General features: G+C 43.2%; 1 protein-coding gene across 4 annotated transcripts in view; it reads left to right on the top strand.

Moving 5' to 3' along the window:
- Positions 1-16351, top strand: part of LOC113023576 (potassium voltage-gated channel subfamily KQT member 5-like) — a 135153-nt gene that overhangs the window by 101256 nt on the left and 17546 nt on the right. For 3 of the 4 annotated variants that reach the window (XM_026169698.1, XM_026169697.1, XM_026169699.1), the window contains exons 3-8: positions 513-639; positions 9054-9229; positions 9974-10099; positions 11632-11742; positions 12152-12247; positions 13938-14032. In XM_026169698.1, coding sequence (XP_026025483.1) covers positions 513-639; positions 9054-9229; positions 9974-10099; positions 11632-11742; positions 12152-12247; positions 13938-14032 — 731 coding nt within the window. Of the gene's footprint in view, positions 1-512; positions 640-9053; positions 9230-9973; positions 10100-11631; positions 11743-12151; positions 12248-13600; positions 13690-13937; positions 14033-16351 lie in introns of all 4 variants that reach the window. The other variant, XM_026169700.1, reaches the window with a different exon arrangement.

The following is a 16351-nucleotide window of genomic DNA, read 5'->3' as shown; positions in this document are numbered from 1 at the left end:
CAAAGCTCTGTTTGTATACCAGGCTGTAAACCTGTTTACTTCTGCTGTAAAATTGGACTTTTTAACATCGAAGTCTACGTTGATCGACTCACGTCAGGAGACAGCCTCAAGTGGACATTACAGGAACTGCACTTTGTGGCATTTTTACACTGGCTTGACTTTTGAGTCTCTGTGGAGACCAGTTGCTCAGTTCCCAGAGCCTGATGTTAAAATACTGAGCCAAAACTATGCTGTGTCTTTCTTTTATACACATCAGCCGCGCTCCACCAACAACCTGTAAGTTTGTCTCTCCTCAGTCCAACCATGACCCGGACTGTCAGGCACATTTGTTCTGGTCCTTACATCTGCTTCTCTCTTTGCCAGTGTATTTGGTGCATAACTGTTTACTTCCTGTCTAATATATCCACTGGCTTAACTGTGTTTGATTTAATCCCTGGAAAACCAGATTAATGCTCTCTGTTGCCGTCATCAACACGCTTCCAAAACAACTGTTGTTTCTATGCTTCCAACAGGAGTTTGTGATGATTGTGGTGTTCGGGTTGGAATTCATCATCCGTATCTGGTCAGCGGGATGCTGCTGTCGCTACAGAGGATGGCAGGGTCGGCTGCGCTTTGCCAGGAAGCCCTTTTGTGTCATCGGTGAGTCTTTGGGCCACGCCTTTCTTTTTTCTTTTTTTTTGGGTGATTAATTCGCTGCTTAAAGGTTTTGTTTTCCAGCTACAAAGCCATTCCCTTCTCATTGTTTCACCCTACAGTTGCCCTCTAGCGGACCGCTCTGCGTCCTCTCTGTGAATGCAGCCCATGGCACGCTATTGACCAAAGTCTGCTGGTGTCATTTTCAGCTGTGGTCAGGCCTCATAAGCGCAGAGAGCATTTACGTAATGAGGTTGCATTAACTGCCTTTTATTCTTTCCACTGTTTAGACAAGGATCGCTCTGCTGCTTCTTTCAAAGTACAGTAGGGCGCTCGCAGGGAGGGAGAGCAGGGCTCCGAGGTCAGCGAGTGCGTCGCAAGCTCCGGTCGTCACTGTTCAGCACTGACGGGGGAGCGAGCAAAAGAAGAGTGAAATATAAGTAAGAGATAAGGAGAAATGGAGAAGACGACGGCGTGTGATGGCGAGCGTGGAAAAATAATAAAGTGAGAAAGTAAAAGAAAGGATTTGAAGGATAAATGGAGCTGAATCATAACGCACATCCCTACAGAGAGAAACCCTGTGACTGTGCTGCAGTATAAAATGACTCTGTCTGCGTCTGTGTGTAGTTTTGGTCGTATTACAACTTTTATTATACTAATTTTAGTTTCTGTGCACAGACATCGACTTTAACTCCAGAGCATGACGGCAATTATTCTCCATCATTTGCAGAAAAACGTTTGGATTTTAAGATTTCAGAGTGATAGTGGGTGATTTCTTTGTGTTAGTGTGACTGAATCGGAAATATTGGTAGCTCTTCCCACTAAACCAGTGCAGAACCAGCTCTGGTTTAGTCCTCCATTGAACCAGCTCCCACTGTGGCCGGTTTGGAGACTGAACGCTGGGTAGCAGAAGCTGACGTAACTGTCATGGCAGTAAAATACTTGTGGGATAAATGTATAAAATAATGTGAATTTCTCACCTAATGTCAGTGACTAATTATCACTTTTTACTTGTAGCATGGTATAAAATGTCACAGGACAAGCTGGAAAATGCACAGATTGTTACCAGATTACTCCTGGATCTTTGAAGCAGCTGGTCTTTGAGGATGGTTTTAGTGTGGAGCTCTGATAAGGCAGGAATGAAGCAGATATCCAGCCTGCTACAGAGAACTGCAGGAAAACCAGATTCATAGATTAATGCTGTTCAAGGATTTATGAAACACAGAATTTGTGCTACTGGCAAAACTTTTTTGTTGTTGTTGTTGATTTTTTTTCTGCCATGACTGCAGTTATTTCTCTATATGAAGATTTCTAAATGAGCAAACTCCTGGTTTATGCCAAGTTTAGCCCCTGGCAGGTTAAATGAAGTGAAACTGGTTGTGTAGCTCAGTCTTTCCTCAGTCTGGGCATTGCTGTATCGCCAGGATTATTGTTAGGATTATCATGAATTAATTTGACTTCAGAGATGCTGAAAGCCTTGAGAATGGCAAGACTTAAAGTGGATCATGTCTTTAGTGGAAAGAGAAAAATGTGAGTAGCTTTGAGTGCCGTTTTATGCAACATCTCCTTGAGTATGATATGTAGGGTCAGTGACCTTTAATTGATCATAGTGTTGGTTCAGGTAGGCCATGAAGTCAGCCTACAGCTACCAAATCTCAGGTAGGTTGCACTGTATATGCTACTTTAGCCTTCACACAGGTGCTGCACACCTGCAAGCCACTTTGCAACCAGCCTCCATCCAATTATCTCCGTTTCTGACTCGGTGTCCTATCAGTGATGTCAGCTCGGTTATGTGCTGATGTTCTTCTAGAGCCATGTCAAACATAAGTGGTTGTAGATGGAAACAGGAGGGCTTGTTTTTACTTCAGTGATTCTAAACAAACTCTGTGCATATTTGTGTGATAGTTTGAAAGTGCCTAAAGGTGTAGAAAGTGAGCTCATCCAGACAGCGGTGAATCTTACGAATGATTTATTTGTATCCAACCTTGAAGAACACAAATGTATTTTCCCTTTTCTTTAATCCTGGATTTAGAAAACTCTGTAAAAGCTACAGGACAGATTAGCTTTTATACAGACAGGAAAAATCTGTATGCTGTATTAACCACTGATATTTGCGCAGATAGTTAAAACATTTACAGAGTTCAACACACATTTAGAGAAGAACACTAGGGTGATGGTACTGTCATGCTAACATTTGCACAACCTGGGGAAAGTAAACCTGTCTGACTCCTGAAAATCATTCAGGAGTCAGTTTAGGTATTTATACTTGAGTATTTCCATTTTAAGCTGCTCTGTAAGTGTAATAAAAATATTAATCTTGTAAACATGAGTGCTTTTAGTTTTTATACTTTTGCTGATAGTACTTTTTAAACTCGAGCAACATTTACTTTAATGGATGCACGGGATCTGACTGATCTGTCTTACATTAAAATGCTTTAATAATGCTAGAATAATAAGATATCCTGGTCTGAATATCTAAAAATAATACAGCCTCCAGCTGAACTCATTTAAAATGTTCTTCCTTTTGCTGTTACTTTTGGCCCAGAAGTTAAATCATTTCTTCTTCTTCTGTGGAGTCCTTTAAGCAGTTCTTTTTTTCTTTTCACTTTGGCTGCTGCATCGTGCCCAGTGGAAATTCTGTTAACCAGTTTATTTGTGGCAGCAGGGCTCCCTAATTACTCGCGATCAAGCAGCTTCACTGGAGCCGTACGGCGGCATGTTGATGCCAAAACAGCCGAACGCCAAAGGAAGTTTCTGTGCTCAGAATAAGCACCGCGTGCAGAATCTTCATGTTGATATGACGTTTTAACCAGCGTGATCTAAAGATGTGTTAGTCTGTGACTTCAGAGCGACCAACATTAACTCGCAAATGAAGCGGGAATGAAAACTAGCATCGCTTTAACTGGTGTGAACAGGTGATTTGTCCCTGTGAGTCATTTAAAAGACCAAAGACTCCCCGGGGGTTAAAGGAAGCATGTCCGCTGACAGCCTGAGTAAATGACTCCATGGTGGCTGTGATGCACATGGCTCGGCCCTTATGGAGATGCATCTGAATGATGCGCCTGAGGATGGACTGTCATAATATGCAGCTTTCTTGTGTTTGTCTGGTTTCACGCTCACATTCTTTCGTGTGAAGTTTTGCCTGAAGCTCAGAACACTGTGTTTCAAATGAAGACCTTCAAATTGTGATCATTCATCACAATTTGATCATATCAACCATCAACTCTGCAGGTTTGCATTCGGATCTGTTCTGGAAACTGAATATGTTCTGCATATGTGCACTTGCTGTTGCTGGTCTTGCTTGCCCTTTAAAAATCTGCAGAAAGTGCAGCTTTGCAGTGGAGGTGTTTAAAAATGGGAGGCCGCCCACCGGTCTGTGTAGTTTCATTGAGAAGCTGAGCTCTTTGCCGTCTTTAAGTTCTAAACTGGGAAGAAGTTGGTTTGTGAAAAACTCAGACTGAAATACGCAATTTCTATCCTGGTTGTGGAACACTGGACCTGGAATGATATTTAAGGATAAGTGAGGATAGGAGTTTGTCCAACCAGTCTACATGTGTTTCGTGGACTTCATTCACCTGCATCCTTTGGTTTAACCTGTAGGGAAGTGCTTCAGTAGTACAGTGTATCTGGCCTGATGTTACAGGCCATTTAGTCCATGTACAAGTGTGTTTTGGGCGGGCGGTTTGGGCAGCTCCTCAGAAACCCAGATCTGGACAAGCGGATTGATGAATGGATGTGTGATGAGTGAAAATGTTCCTACATTTTTGACTTCACTGTTGGGGAGCTATCGTGAGATGTGCTGTCTGTAGGGCTGAATGCCTGTGTAGAGTCAGCTGGACTGATTTAAATCTTTGGATTCTTTGTGGGGTTTTTTTGTTTTTTTTACTTTCCTCTGAGCACCTTCAAAGTCGGCGAGCTCTGCTGGTGCCCCTTTAATGTATTTGTAATGCCGCTGCTGCTCATGACCTTTCCCCTTTCTCTTCCTCTCCCCACTGTGGGTCAACTGATCTGTTTATTTATACGACCATCAGCTTCACCTCAACAAACATTCTCTCTTTTAAAAAAATGGGTTCAACTGAAGGACAGAAGGGAAATCCTCTCGTACACAGTGAAGTAAAATAGCACGGCCCGGGTGTAGAGTTTAACGCGGAGCATCGCCGAGATGGGGAGATTTGGGGTTTTTTTTTGAGTTGGACGAGGTCTTATTTGTCTGTGCTCTTTGTGGGTTTGGTGTTATTCATGTGCTCGCTGTGCTTTGTGTGAACTTCCTCTGCACAGAGTCAGATCTGTGTGCGTCTGCCTCTCTGTGCCCGTGTTTACGTCTGTCACAGTTTTTATGCTCTTATGGGAAATTAAAAGGAAACAAAGCAGAAGTGTGAGCTCTGCTTTCAGATATACAGCAGAGCACTGTTTTAGCCAATTACCTCTCCCTCTGCTGTGTTTGTGTAAACAGCAGATCGATGCAGTAGCCAGGCAACTTAAATCAGCATATACTCTGTATAGGAAGAGGCCATAGGCTGCTATTGTGCTGTTGATGCCTGTGGCAGATTATGTCATCTCCAGTAATATGGAGCCTTTGTTGGGCTGATTTACTGCAGTGAGCAGCGAGAGATGACAACGCTGACTTACTGTTATTGCTGCTGCATGATAGACGTCGAACCGTCTAACTGGCGTTCAGATGAGAATGAATTTTGATAGGATGGTTTCACGTTAAGATCAATAACAACAAGATATACTTGCTTCTGTTTTCTTTTCTGCTAGCAGGAGTGAGCAGTCTTTTCTTTTTTTTGGAGCTGTCAATGAGATGAGGGAAATAGTCGTGTTTTTTCTGAGAGCCAGTTTTCTTATTTTTTGAGTGCACACAGAACGTACACATAAATCACTACACATAATCGCTAGGGGTGCAACGATACTCTTATCAATATTGAACCGTTCGATACAGTGCTTTCGGTTCGGTATGCATATGTATCAAACAATACAAAATTTGTAATTTATTTTATCAACTTTCCTTCTGACGATGCTGTCTGTGTTGAGCGCTCAGTGAATCTGCGTTTGACTACTCCGCCTAGGCTGCACTGTCGAGCGCAGATCCACTGAGCGCTCAACACAGACAGCATCGTCAGAAGGAAGAGCGCAGGGCAAGCTAGCGAGACAGAAGTTAAGCTCTCCTTGCAACATGGCAAATTGAACCTCCCCCAACCTCATTCAGATCTGGCGTTTGGAATTATTTTGGTTTTCATGTGAGGTATGACCCTGAAGGTAAGCGCGTCATGGACTAAAGTAAAACAGTATGTTGGATGTGCCACGCAATGCTCAATTACATGGGTGGGAACTAGTGTGTTAGCGCAGTTAGCTCGTTAGTGTTGGCCGTCTAGCCCCACGCAGGGGTAGCTCGTTAACGGAGATTTGCCGTGTTGTGGCGTTAACGTCATTTCAACGAGATTAACGCTGACAGCACTAGTGGGAACACAACGAATATGACTGCACATTTACGCAGACATCATCCTAGTGCAAAGACAAGTGGAAGCAGACAAAAACAACAAGCATGCATGCTGCAGAAGAACACTGCCACTAGCTAACTGCTCAGCGCGGCAACGGCATAGCAACAACAACAACAACAACACACAGGGCGCCCTCTGACCCCGGAAGGACACACCGTTGCAGCGAGAGGGCGTCACCCGTCACTATAGCAACATAAATAAAACATAACTGTACAAACAGAACCCCGAATAGCCCTGACCAACTACATAGCCCCCACCTAAGGGGTCAGTCGTCCCCGACGACCCCATTACCCCACACAAAGTCCTGCAAATGTCCAGGTGCCTTCTTTTGGCGCATCGGCCGGTCACGACCGGCGGGGGGAAAGTCACTCGGGTCAGAACATGGGGTGCCACCATCATCCCACTTCTGACACCAATGTGGCGAGCTCAGACAACGAAGAGACGGAGGTATCGTTTGGTCTTGCTTCCCGTGAGCTAGCCAGGGAGCACAGCCGTTTATTGACATCTGCAGAAGAACACTGCCGCTAGCTAACTGCTCAGCGCGGCAACCGCACAGCAACAACAACACACAGGGCGCCCTCTGACCCCGGAAGGACACACCGTCGCAGCGAGAGGGCGTCACCCGTCACTATGGCAACATAAACAAAACATAACTGTACAAACAGAACCCTGAACAGCCCTGACCCGCTACAATATGCTGCTGAGAATATAGCCCAGAAGAAGCGTATAGTATAGCTTTTATTTTGGAAAGAGACATTTCTCTGTAATAAACTCTCTTTTCCAAAGATGAGTGATTCCTCAATCAGATACAGGTGTTACCGCGCCAGATCCGCGGCCCCGAACCGTAGTAAGGAAACCTCTGGCAGTTACTTGAAGGTTCCGTAACTGACTCGTAGCCAGCAACAGCTTACTATACAGGTCAACTCCGCTAGCAAAAAGATCGAAGGAGGCGTAGGAAACTGCTTCACCGAACTTTATTTCTTCTCTAAGGCACGAACACCGCGTACAGTGGGCTGAAACAGTTTACTCACAGCGAGCATCGCCGACACAACTCTGGCTGTCGAGGGAGTTATTATATTCCTTTTATTTCTTTTCTTTTCGTCTCTTCTGTAGCTAACCGTTACTTTTTCCCCTTCTCCGCTCTCTCTCTTCACACACACACCAGGCAGTCCCGCTACACACATCCCGAATACATTTCCCATCAGGCTTCATCCTTAAAGGGCCATGCCTGTAACACAGGGCTTGCAAAATCGCTAGCCCGACGTCCCGGGGCTAGCGGGCTATTGTAGGAAGGGCTATTGTAGAAAGGAAACATATATGTCAATGCTTTTGCATTCTTTCGGAAATGTAGCTGGGTAATTATGTCATTGGCATCGGTGAGCCACTGTCAATATTTGACATATTGAAATCGCGTTTGAATTTGCGCTTGTGTTTTGCTTTCACTTTGCAAATGTCCAGGTGCCTTCTTTTGGCGCACCGGCCGGTCACGACCGGCGGGGGAAAAGTCACTCGGGTCAGAACATGGGGTGCCACCATCATCCCACTTCTGACACCAATGTGGCGAGCTCAGACAACGAGGAGACGGAGGTATCGTTTGGTCTTGCTTCCCGTGAGCTAGCCAGGGAGCACAGCCGTTTATTGACATCTGCAGAAGAACACTGCCACTAGCTAACTGCTCAGCGCGGCAACGGCATAGCAACAACAACAACAACAACAACACACAGGGCGCCCTCTGACCCCGGAAGGACACACCGTCGCAGCGAGAGGGCGTCACCCGTCACTATGGCAACATAAACAAAACATAACTGTACAAACAGAACCCCGAACACCCCTGACCCGCTACAATATGCTGCTGAGAATATAGCCCAGAAGAAGCGGATAGTATAGCTTTTATTTAGGAAAGAGCCATTTCTCTGTAATAAACTCTCTTTTCCAAAGATGAGTGATTCCTCAATCAGATACAGGGCTCGCAAAATCGCTAGCCCGACAGCGAGCTGAGTGTTGAAATTAGTGATTAAAAAACTCAATTTCTGAGCTCTTGTTTCATGTTTACGTAGCTGACCGTTTATGGAAGGAAGGCAGTGAAGCAAGGCACCCCGAAGCAAGTAAGATTCACTCCACAGGCCGTTAGAGGCATGTGGCGTGTATATTCGAGTCCATTCAGATATTAGTAATATTGAATATTTAATCAATTTTAGTATTACAGTAATATATATCTCCAGTAAATAGATCTGACAGCAGGTCAACTTATGCCAAGCTGGCCTCCAGGGTTATAATGCACAGTCGGGAAGCCTTTCTGGGATCATAAAGTTCTCTGGCACCACCCATAAATACCAAAAACTACACTTCCAGGTGGTCTCTGTGTGTCCACTTTCAGCACTGCTGATGTTTTATTATCAATCTGTGGAAGTCCGGTTCTGCCAACTTTCCCTCGGTTAAAATTTTTTCTTTAAATATAGACTCTGTGCACAAGTGTTGGTGCACACCTCTGAGCCTTTGAATTCAAGTGTTTCAGTCACAGGTGTATAAAATCAAGCACAGAGAAGGTAAAGTGCATAAACATGAATAATGCTCTGTTGACTCAGTAACTGCAGAGGTCCAAACTTCAGCTAGCATTAGCATCAAAATCAGTTTTCATAATCCACCATAATAAAAACTGTATTTCAAGTTTTTCTGATCTTTTTGTGGTCGTCTTCCTCTGGCATGCCAGGAGCTTCACGGCCTGGTTCCTGTAGCAAGGCAGCTCCTGTAGGTGTAGTGTGTTGGTGACCCAGCAGATTTGTCTGTATAGTGTAGCTTTGTATAGATTATTTCTGTTTGAAAACACATATTTATCAGTGCAGATCATTTTAAAGGCAGCTTCATAAAGAATTGTATCCTCTTCTGCTGGTAAGCCGTCGTTTTGTGTTTTCATTCCAGACATCATAGTGCTGATAGCGTCAGTGGCGGTGGTGTCAGCAGGTAGCCAGGGCAACATCTTTGCCACGTCAGTCCTGCGAAGCCTGCGTTTCCTGCAGATCCTACGAATGGTGCGAATGGACCGAAGGGGAGGCACCTGGAAGCTGTTGGGCTCTGTAGTCTACGCACACAGCAAGGTAGGCGAGGAGGGCATCTGCAGATCAAGCTTCTGATCAAGCTTCAGGGAATCTCAAGATGTTTCTGTAACGCTATGTTTATACGATTAAAACAATTAAAGGTGTTAAAGATGAAATGTTATCAGAATCAGAATCAGAAAGGGGTTTATTGCCAAATGTTGAGCAGGTTTACAACATTAGGAAATTGCTGCGGTGCTTCAGTGCAAACATACTGTCATAAATTGCGATTAAATAGGCGATTAAATGCAGTATTTATTTATTTTTAAGCTAGTAGACTAATCTTGCATGATAGTTTGATTGCTCTTCCTTGCTATTTTGAGGTCACAGAGGGTTTCATGAGCATTCATCACCTACCTAAATGTTCCTGATAAAGTGTACACCAGCACAGCTGTGTTCCTACAGCGTTGTTCGAGCAGAGCAATGAGTCAGATTAGCTGCAGTCCCTGATTTGCAGGTAACACTGGGCACATTCAGAGGTCTTGTAGAGTTCAGAGCAGGCAGTTCAGCAGCTGTTTTAGCAGCACATCAGGAAGTTGGTCGCAGTGTTTTATCATATTTATGTCTAAACCAATAAGTGACTGCATCAGAGGAAGGTTCTGTAAAGGGTCGTGACCTATCACGTCATTATTTTATTTCTGTTTCTGACCTCAGTGTTCAGAGAAAAGTGGTTTTAGGTCGATGTGCATTAAATAAATGCTCCTTTTTCCACCATTAAACTCTGAATGACCTCTTTGACTTCTGCAGGAACTGGTAACCGCCTGGTACATCGGCTTCTTGGTCCTCATCTTCTCTTCGTTCCTTGTCTACCTTGTGGAGAATAAGTTCAACAATGAGTTTGCTACGTATGCGGATGCCTTGTGGTGGGGCACGGTGAGTTTGGAGGAATTTCTGTACTTTAGTAAAAAGCCCTGATAGAAATGATTTTTTTAGCAGCTGTCAGCCAATCTCTGCAGCCACCTGACCCTCCTGAGTTAGACTTTCTTGGACATCAGCAGAGTACAGGTTTTACTCTGAGTATTTTCAGATGAGTGTGTCGTGCTCTGGATGCAGAAAAGCAGAATCCTTGCTGTTATTATCTCCTGTTCAGCTCTGCCTCTGAGCACCAACAGCCGTCCATAAACATTAGTCCTGCACGGCTCCGTTAAACACCATTATTAATCCGGCTCAGAAATTCATAATGGTGTAAAATAGCCTTTGTCATGAATGGTAATCAGAGCCTGAATGAAAAATGTTCAGGCTTCCAAATCAAAGAGGTAGATGGATGGATATCTGTACAGATGGGCAGATAAAACCGGCACAGTAATAAAGCCAAGTAAGGTTTTTCTGCCAGTTTCAGTCCACGGCCAGATACATCTGCCCCTGTCATTAAATGGTGAATACACTTCATTAAATGCTCCTTTTCAGGCTTTTGTTGAATACATGAGAATGCTTTTATCCAGCAGTCATATTTTGATGCACTAAGTACCATCAACTTAAATCATTACTGCAATTAACTCTTTTAATTCTATTAAAACTTCACTTGCTGACATCGAGATGTTTGAGTCCCATTTTCATTGAATCTGAGGTTTCATATTGTCAAAACGCCCTCTCCGTGTATATCTGCACAACATCATCAGATGCTCGGTAGGTCTTTGCACATAAAGGACAAGAGGAGTGCACATTCGGTGCCTTAGAAAACTTTATTTTTTCAGATAAGGCAGAATAAACATTTGAGCCGCCGGCTTTCAGCAGCGTTCTTGGAACCAAGGCCGCACAGACTGACGCCCGTTAAAGCCTCTGCGCAGGTTTAATCATTCAGATGTGATTGCAGTGCTTGAAGGCATCATTTAAAATCATGTCTCTGTATGGAGAAAATCAGGCTGTATGCAAAAGGGAAAAAGATGCAAATACAATGGAGCGATGCGTACTAGAAGACATTTAACACTGAGCAGTCTGACAGAAATAAAAGCAGTCTTAATAGATTGGTGTAAGTAAAGCAGAGGATGCATTTTCATTCAAGTCTACTAACCAAATAACCCCTTTTAATATCACTTAAAGGACCATTTCACCAAAACTGCAAAAGCTGCCTGAGGCACAAACAAAAAGATGAAACCAGTTTCTGTCCTACAACCTTTAAAAGATGCCTTTAAAAACAGGTCTCATATAGGTAGGTATAGGTATTCCACATGACTTTATAATTTCCAACTAATGACGTCTTACTGTTAAATAAAAAAACTACTAATAGCTTGTAGATGTTTAGATAAGTCATAGACAACCTCAGCGTTACCAGGTCACTTGCAAGTTCTGATACAGCATAAGTTTTAATTTTAAATATAACATTTGTTTAAAAGTTCCCTGTTTAAACAGCCAGGGGCTGCATATGAGCATCCATCAGGCCCTGATAATAATCATTGTTTTCACAGATCACCCTGACAACCATCGGCTACGGAGACAAGACGCCAAAGACGTGGACGGGGCGGATGCTGTCCGCGGGGTTCGCCCTCCTCGGCATCTCCTTCTTTGCCTTGCCAGCTGTAAGTTATTCTTTTTTTATGAATCAGTTTTCTGTAACAGGTTTTCATTTTTTTTTCTCTCATAAAGTTTCCTTTTTTATGAAATTTGCTTCTTTTTTAATGTAAATTTACAACCTTATTATTGCAGTTTATAATAATAATTATTGTTGTATTGTTGTAATAGAACATTCAGTTAATTTCCAGTCACAGTAATTCAGTCATTAAATTGAATTATGTACCTACTTGAGGACATAAAAGTTCTCTGAAACAAGCTGTTTTAGCGCTTTCCTGCTCTCTTCTTATTGGCTAACTTCTGGAAGCCTGCACAGGAGCACTAGGATACTCTCTTTAAGTCACTGCTACCAGTGCACGAAACCACATCATGGTGTATTTGTGGTGTGTGTATTTATTTCTGTTTATATCATTTCAGGGTATTCTGGGTTCAGGCTTTGCCCTGAAGGTCCAGGAGCAGCACAGACAGAAGCACTTTGAGAAGAGAAGAAACCCAGCGGCCTACCTCATCCAGGTAAAACAGACACCCTGTCATTCTTTTGTCTCTGACACATATCTCTGCTTTGGGCTGGACAATGAAGACGTTAACGTTGACGATTCAATCCACTGTAGTGTTGTTAAAATCTATAAGCGACTGTCATTCTCCACTTTGTCCTTTTCCTTCGTGGACTCGACGAAACCCAGTGAAAAGCAGATATCGTCACCCTGTGCAGCCCACTTCTCTCCTCATCTTCTCAAAGCTCAATCATCTCTTTCACCTCCTACTAGTATAGCCATAGACTGTATATAAAAGATGGTCATGGCTACCATGAGATCACCATTTGGGTTGTAGATTCCTGTTTTTCTTCCTTTCTTGCCGTTTTGAAAGCAGGCGTTACGAGCACAGGTGGAACCGAGGGATGTTCCACGGCTAACACATAGACAACCATCCGCACTCACATTCACACCAATAGGTGTGACAGACCCCAGCATGATGGTGGAATTGAACTCAGGACCTTTTTGCTGTGAGGCAGCTGTGCTAACCACCACTGCCCAAGGAAGATTCATGACAAGGAGAAAAAAACTGTGTGACTTTATTTATGCTTTGAAATGTCTGTTCAGCTCATCTAATCTAGATGATCTCTTGACGTTCCAAAGGCTTCTTCAGTTTTTAAAGCTGATGAGGAGTCAGTGTTGTAGGTGGCTGAAAGCATCTCTGTCCACTGAACTGAAGTGGTGTCCAACAACTCCAACTATCTGCCACCTATGATTCGGTCCTGAGGTCCCTTTCCAGACGATCTAACAACATTCAGTCCTCGTCCTATATGACCTTAACAAACGACATGATGATAGGGTGGGACAACAACTCGCAAACAAGGCCAACATGTCCGGAACGAACTCCAACGTGACAATCCTGGGTTAAATACCTGGGACTCGTCATCAGCTTTCAGATGAAATCCAGTTTGGATTAAAGCAATTGTTTAAATGTGTCAAAAACATTTCCTTCCTACTGAGCTTATTGTCTGAAACAATCCGAAAGCCTGGCAGGGTTATTTGGGGGGATGGTTGTTTTGTTTTTGTTTATTTTTTGGGGTCTGAGGAACCACGGCGATGTTAAATCAAGAGCTGAGTTACAGAGAAAACTCCTCCCACTGTATGTCTGTCTTTTTTATACAGTCTATGGTATAAAGCACAGAAACACCAACGATCCCCTCCGTCCTGCTACCTGATCTTCACTCACCTTTAGTTTCATCCTGACTTTCACTGGTGCTGACCTCACATTGACCTCCTCGTATATTTCCCCACATGCTTCCTTTTCCTTTTGTCCATCATATGCTCCCATCTCCTCCTCCTCCTCTTCATCCTGTGCATCCCCATGTTGTACCAGGCTGCGTGGCGTTATCACTCCACCGACAGCACCAGGCCCTACCTGGACGCCACGTGGCGGCACTATGAGAGCCTCCTGCCTATCCACAGGCATGTATCCATGCCTGACCGCCGGCCGACCCCAGACGTGTGACACATCTGTGTTTTAGTTTTCACTAATCAGCTCTTTTTTTACTTTCTTTTCTTTTCTCCTCTTCTCCTGACTCCCTCTGGGGCCTTGTTTTTCTTTTGGGTTTTTTTTTTTTACCTTTTTTCTGTCTGTTTATCGTTTTTTTTCTGGGAGGGGGGTCTTTTAATTTTTCCCTTCCACCTATTTTTTTTGTGTATTCTGCATGCAGTGTGTTTGGCGTAGTTATGCGGCTGATGAGAACTCGGTTTCCATTGCTACCTGGAAGCCTCACTTGAAGGCGTTGCATACCTGCAGCCCTACAAAGTAGGTACAACTATGGCAGCTGGTGTCTGTATTTGGTGTCTGTGCCACATTCCTTTCCTGCACTTCAACTTTGCAAATTTAAAGTTCATTTAGATCCTCTTTGGATTATTCACTTTTCCTGCTCTGTCCTGTCGTTTTACGTATCTGCTTTTTTTCTCTTTATTGAAAATTTATAGAAGAAGTGATTTTAGAATTTTAATTTATAAATGACAGACAATTTCCAGGCTCCATTAATGTAAAAAAAAAAGCTGACTCCTTCATCTGCTTCTCTATAAATGTCTCCGTCTGTGCACTGAGTGCTCAACGGGCCAGGAACGTTCGCTGCTTTGAGGGACCAAGGCAGCAATTTTAGCCGTCACCCTTTCATAGCACGTCTATTTATGACTCCAATTGTGGCTTCAATGACCCAATCGGGCTTTTTGAACTCAAAGCCCTCATCTTCTCAAAAGCCCTGGGCCCAGAGTGATTTAGAGGGACGCACCTATTTCAGTCTGTCAGTGTGTCAAGGTTTAGCTGTAGTGCAGCTTTTTTACAGAAAATGATGAGGGATGCGGAAAGAGTTGAGAAATTTCCCCCAGTGCCGTCAAACCGTCAACTTCCATCAAGTGGTTCTTCATATTACTGTCAATGACAGGAAAGTTGGTATTTATAATAAAACCATACGTAATTTTACCTTCATAGTGCGAATCTTTTAAAATTTTACAGCCCTCAAAGTACAAAAGGGATGATTTTAAATTAAAGGCTTTTTAAGTGTCAGTATTTATTATATCCACATGAAACCTTCAGGACTGAAAATCACATTTAATCTCTTTTAAAAACTGCTACCAAATCACCACGAGTGTCACAATCAAGGTTTTATTTAAGTAAGATTTGTTTTTCTCTACAACAACAGGGGTGGGGAACTCCAGGCCTCGAGGGCCGGTGTCCTGCAGTTTTTAGATGTGTCCTTGATCCAACACAGCTGATTTAAATGGATAAATTACCTCCTAAAAAGTTCTCCAGAGGCCTGGTAATGAAGTAATCATTTGATTCAGGTCTGCTGACCCAGGGACACCGACCCTTGAGGCCTGGAGTTTGACACCGCTGCTCTATAAACATCTCTGAGCTTCAGTATCTCGTGATACATCCTAGCGTTTCAGATCGTATTCAGTAACACAACTTTAATGTCTGCAGTGTAGAGGAACAGACGCCCCAGAGAATTCACTTCAAAAAGTGCATTCTGGGTAAACTTTAAATGCTCATATCACCATGTGAGATGCGCGTCTGCTCAAAACAAGTCATGACATGAAAGTTCTCCTTTCACCTACCTGACTTTGTATGAGCGGTGTCAGAACAAGTTTCTAAAAAGCCCAATCCGAATCATCCTTGGTGTTCACGTGTTCTTTATAACCGTTTGGACCGCGTCACCAAAGTTGACATGTTTTTGTCTGAGTCGTAGGAGTGTTGCATGGCTGCAGGTGCTTCTCAGCATTCAGAAACCGCTTGAAGGCCAATTCACAGGTTCCATGTTTGCGCCTCACCTGGTTTCTGTCTTAAGGTGTCACACTTTAAATGGGACCACACATTATTTTTATTCGTGTCCCCACATATTGAGGCACTGTCCAAATTTTTATTGGCTCCAGTTCACAAACGTAAACACACCTCACCAACAGATGTGCTGACTCAAGGATGCTGGAACTCAAAGATAATTTCCAGGCACGGCAGCAGCTGACATGTCGCATAACAGCATAAAAACAAACTTTAGCTTCTACTTCTGCTTATAAAAGTTGGGAAAATGGAATTAAGTAAAAAAAAACTGCAAGCTGTGTTCCTTTTCTTAAATTGTCTCAATGTCAAAAAAAATTCAATCTACATTTTAGCATTAATCTCATCACCCATGTTGTCCCACACAAACATCATGGACTTCATGTTTAGTTTGTTGGGACTAGATCAGAATTTGAACATGTGCTGGAAAAGAAGCTCCTGAAGTTTTGTGTTTCATACCCTGTGAGGTAAAAGATTTAACTATGCAGTTCCTGAATAATTTTTATGACTAAGAAAGTTTCAGAAACATCCCTGCCTCTGATTTATTATTTCATAAATCATACCGTGTCTACTCCAGCCAGCAAATTCTATTTTTTAAATTGACCTAAGACGAGCACTTTATTCATGAAGCTGCCCAGTCTGTACCAAAACCTGCTTTGCTCTATGTAACGTATATCTAAAAAGAGCTTCTTCCTGTTCCTTTCAGAATAAAAGACCTCAACATACGCTGCATGACTGCTATAATCCCACGTACTGTTACTACACATTTTAGAAAAGATCATAAATCTCTAGAAC

Source organism: Astatotilapia calliptera, chromosome 6, assembly GCF_900246225.1.
Source record: "Astatotilapia calliptera chromosome 6, fAstCal1.2, whole genome shotgun sequence".
Taxonomy (NCBI): Eukaryota; Metazoa; Chordata; class Actinopteri; order Cichliformes; family Cichlidae; genus Astatotilapia; species Astatotilapia calliptera.
Note: the sequence above shows the minus strand (reverse complement) of the source record. Positions and strands in the feature narration are given on the sequence as shown.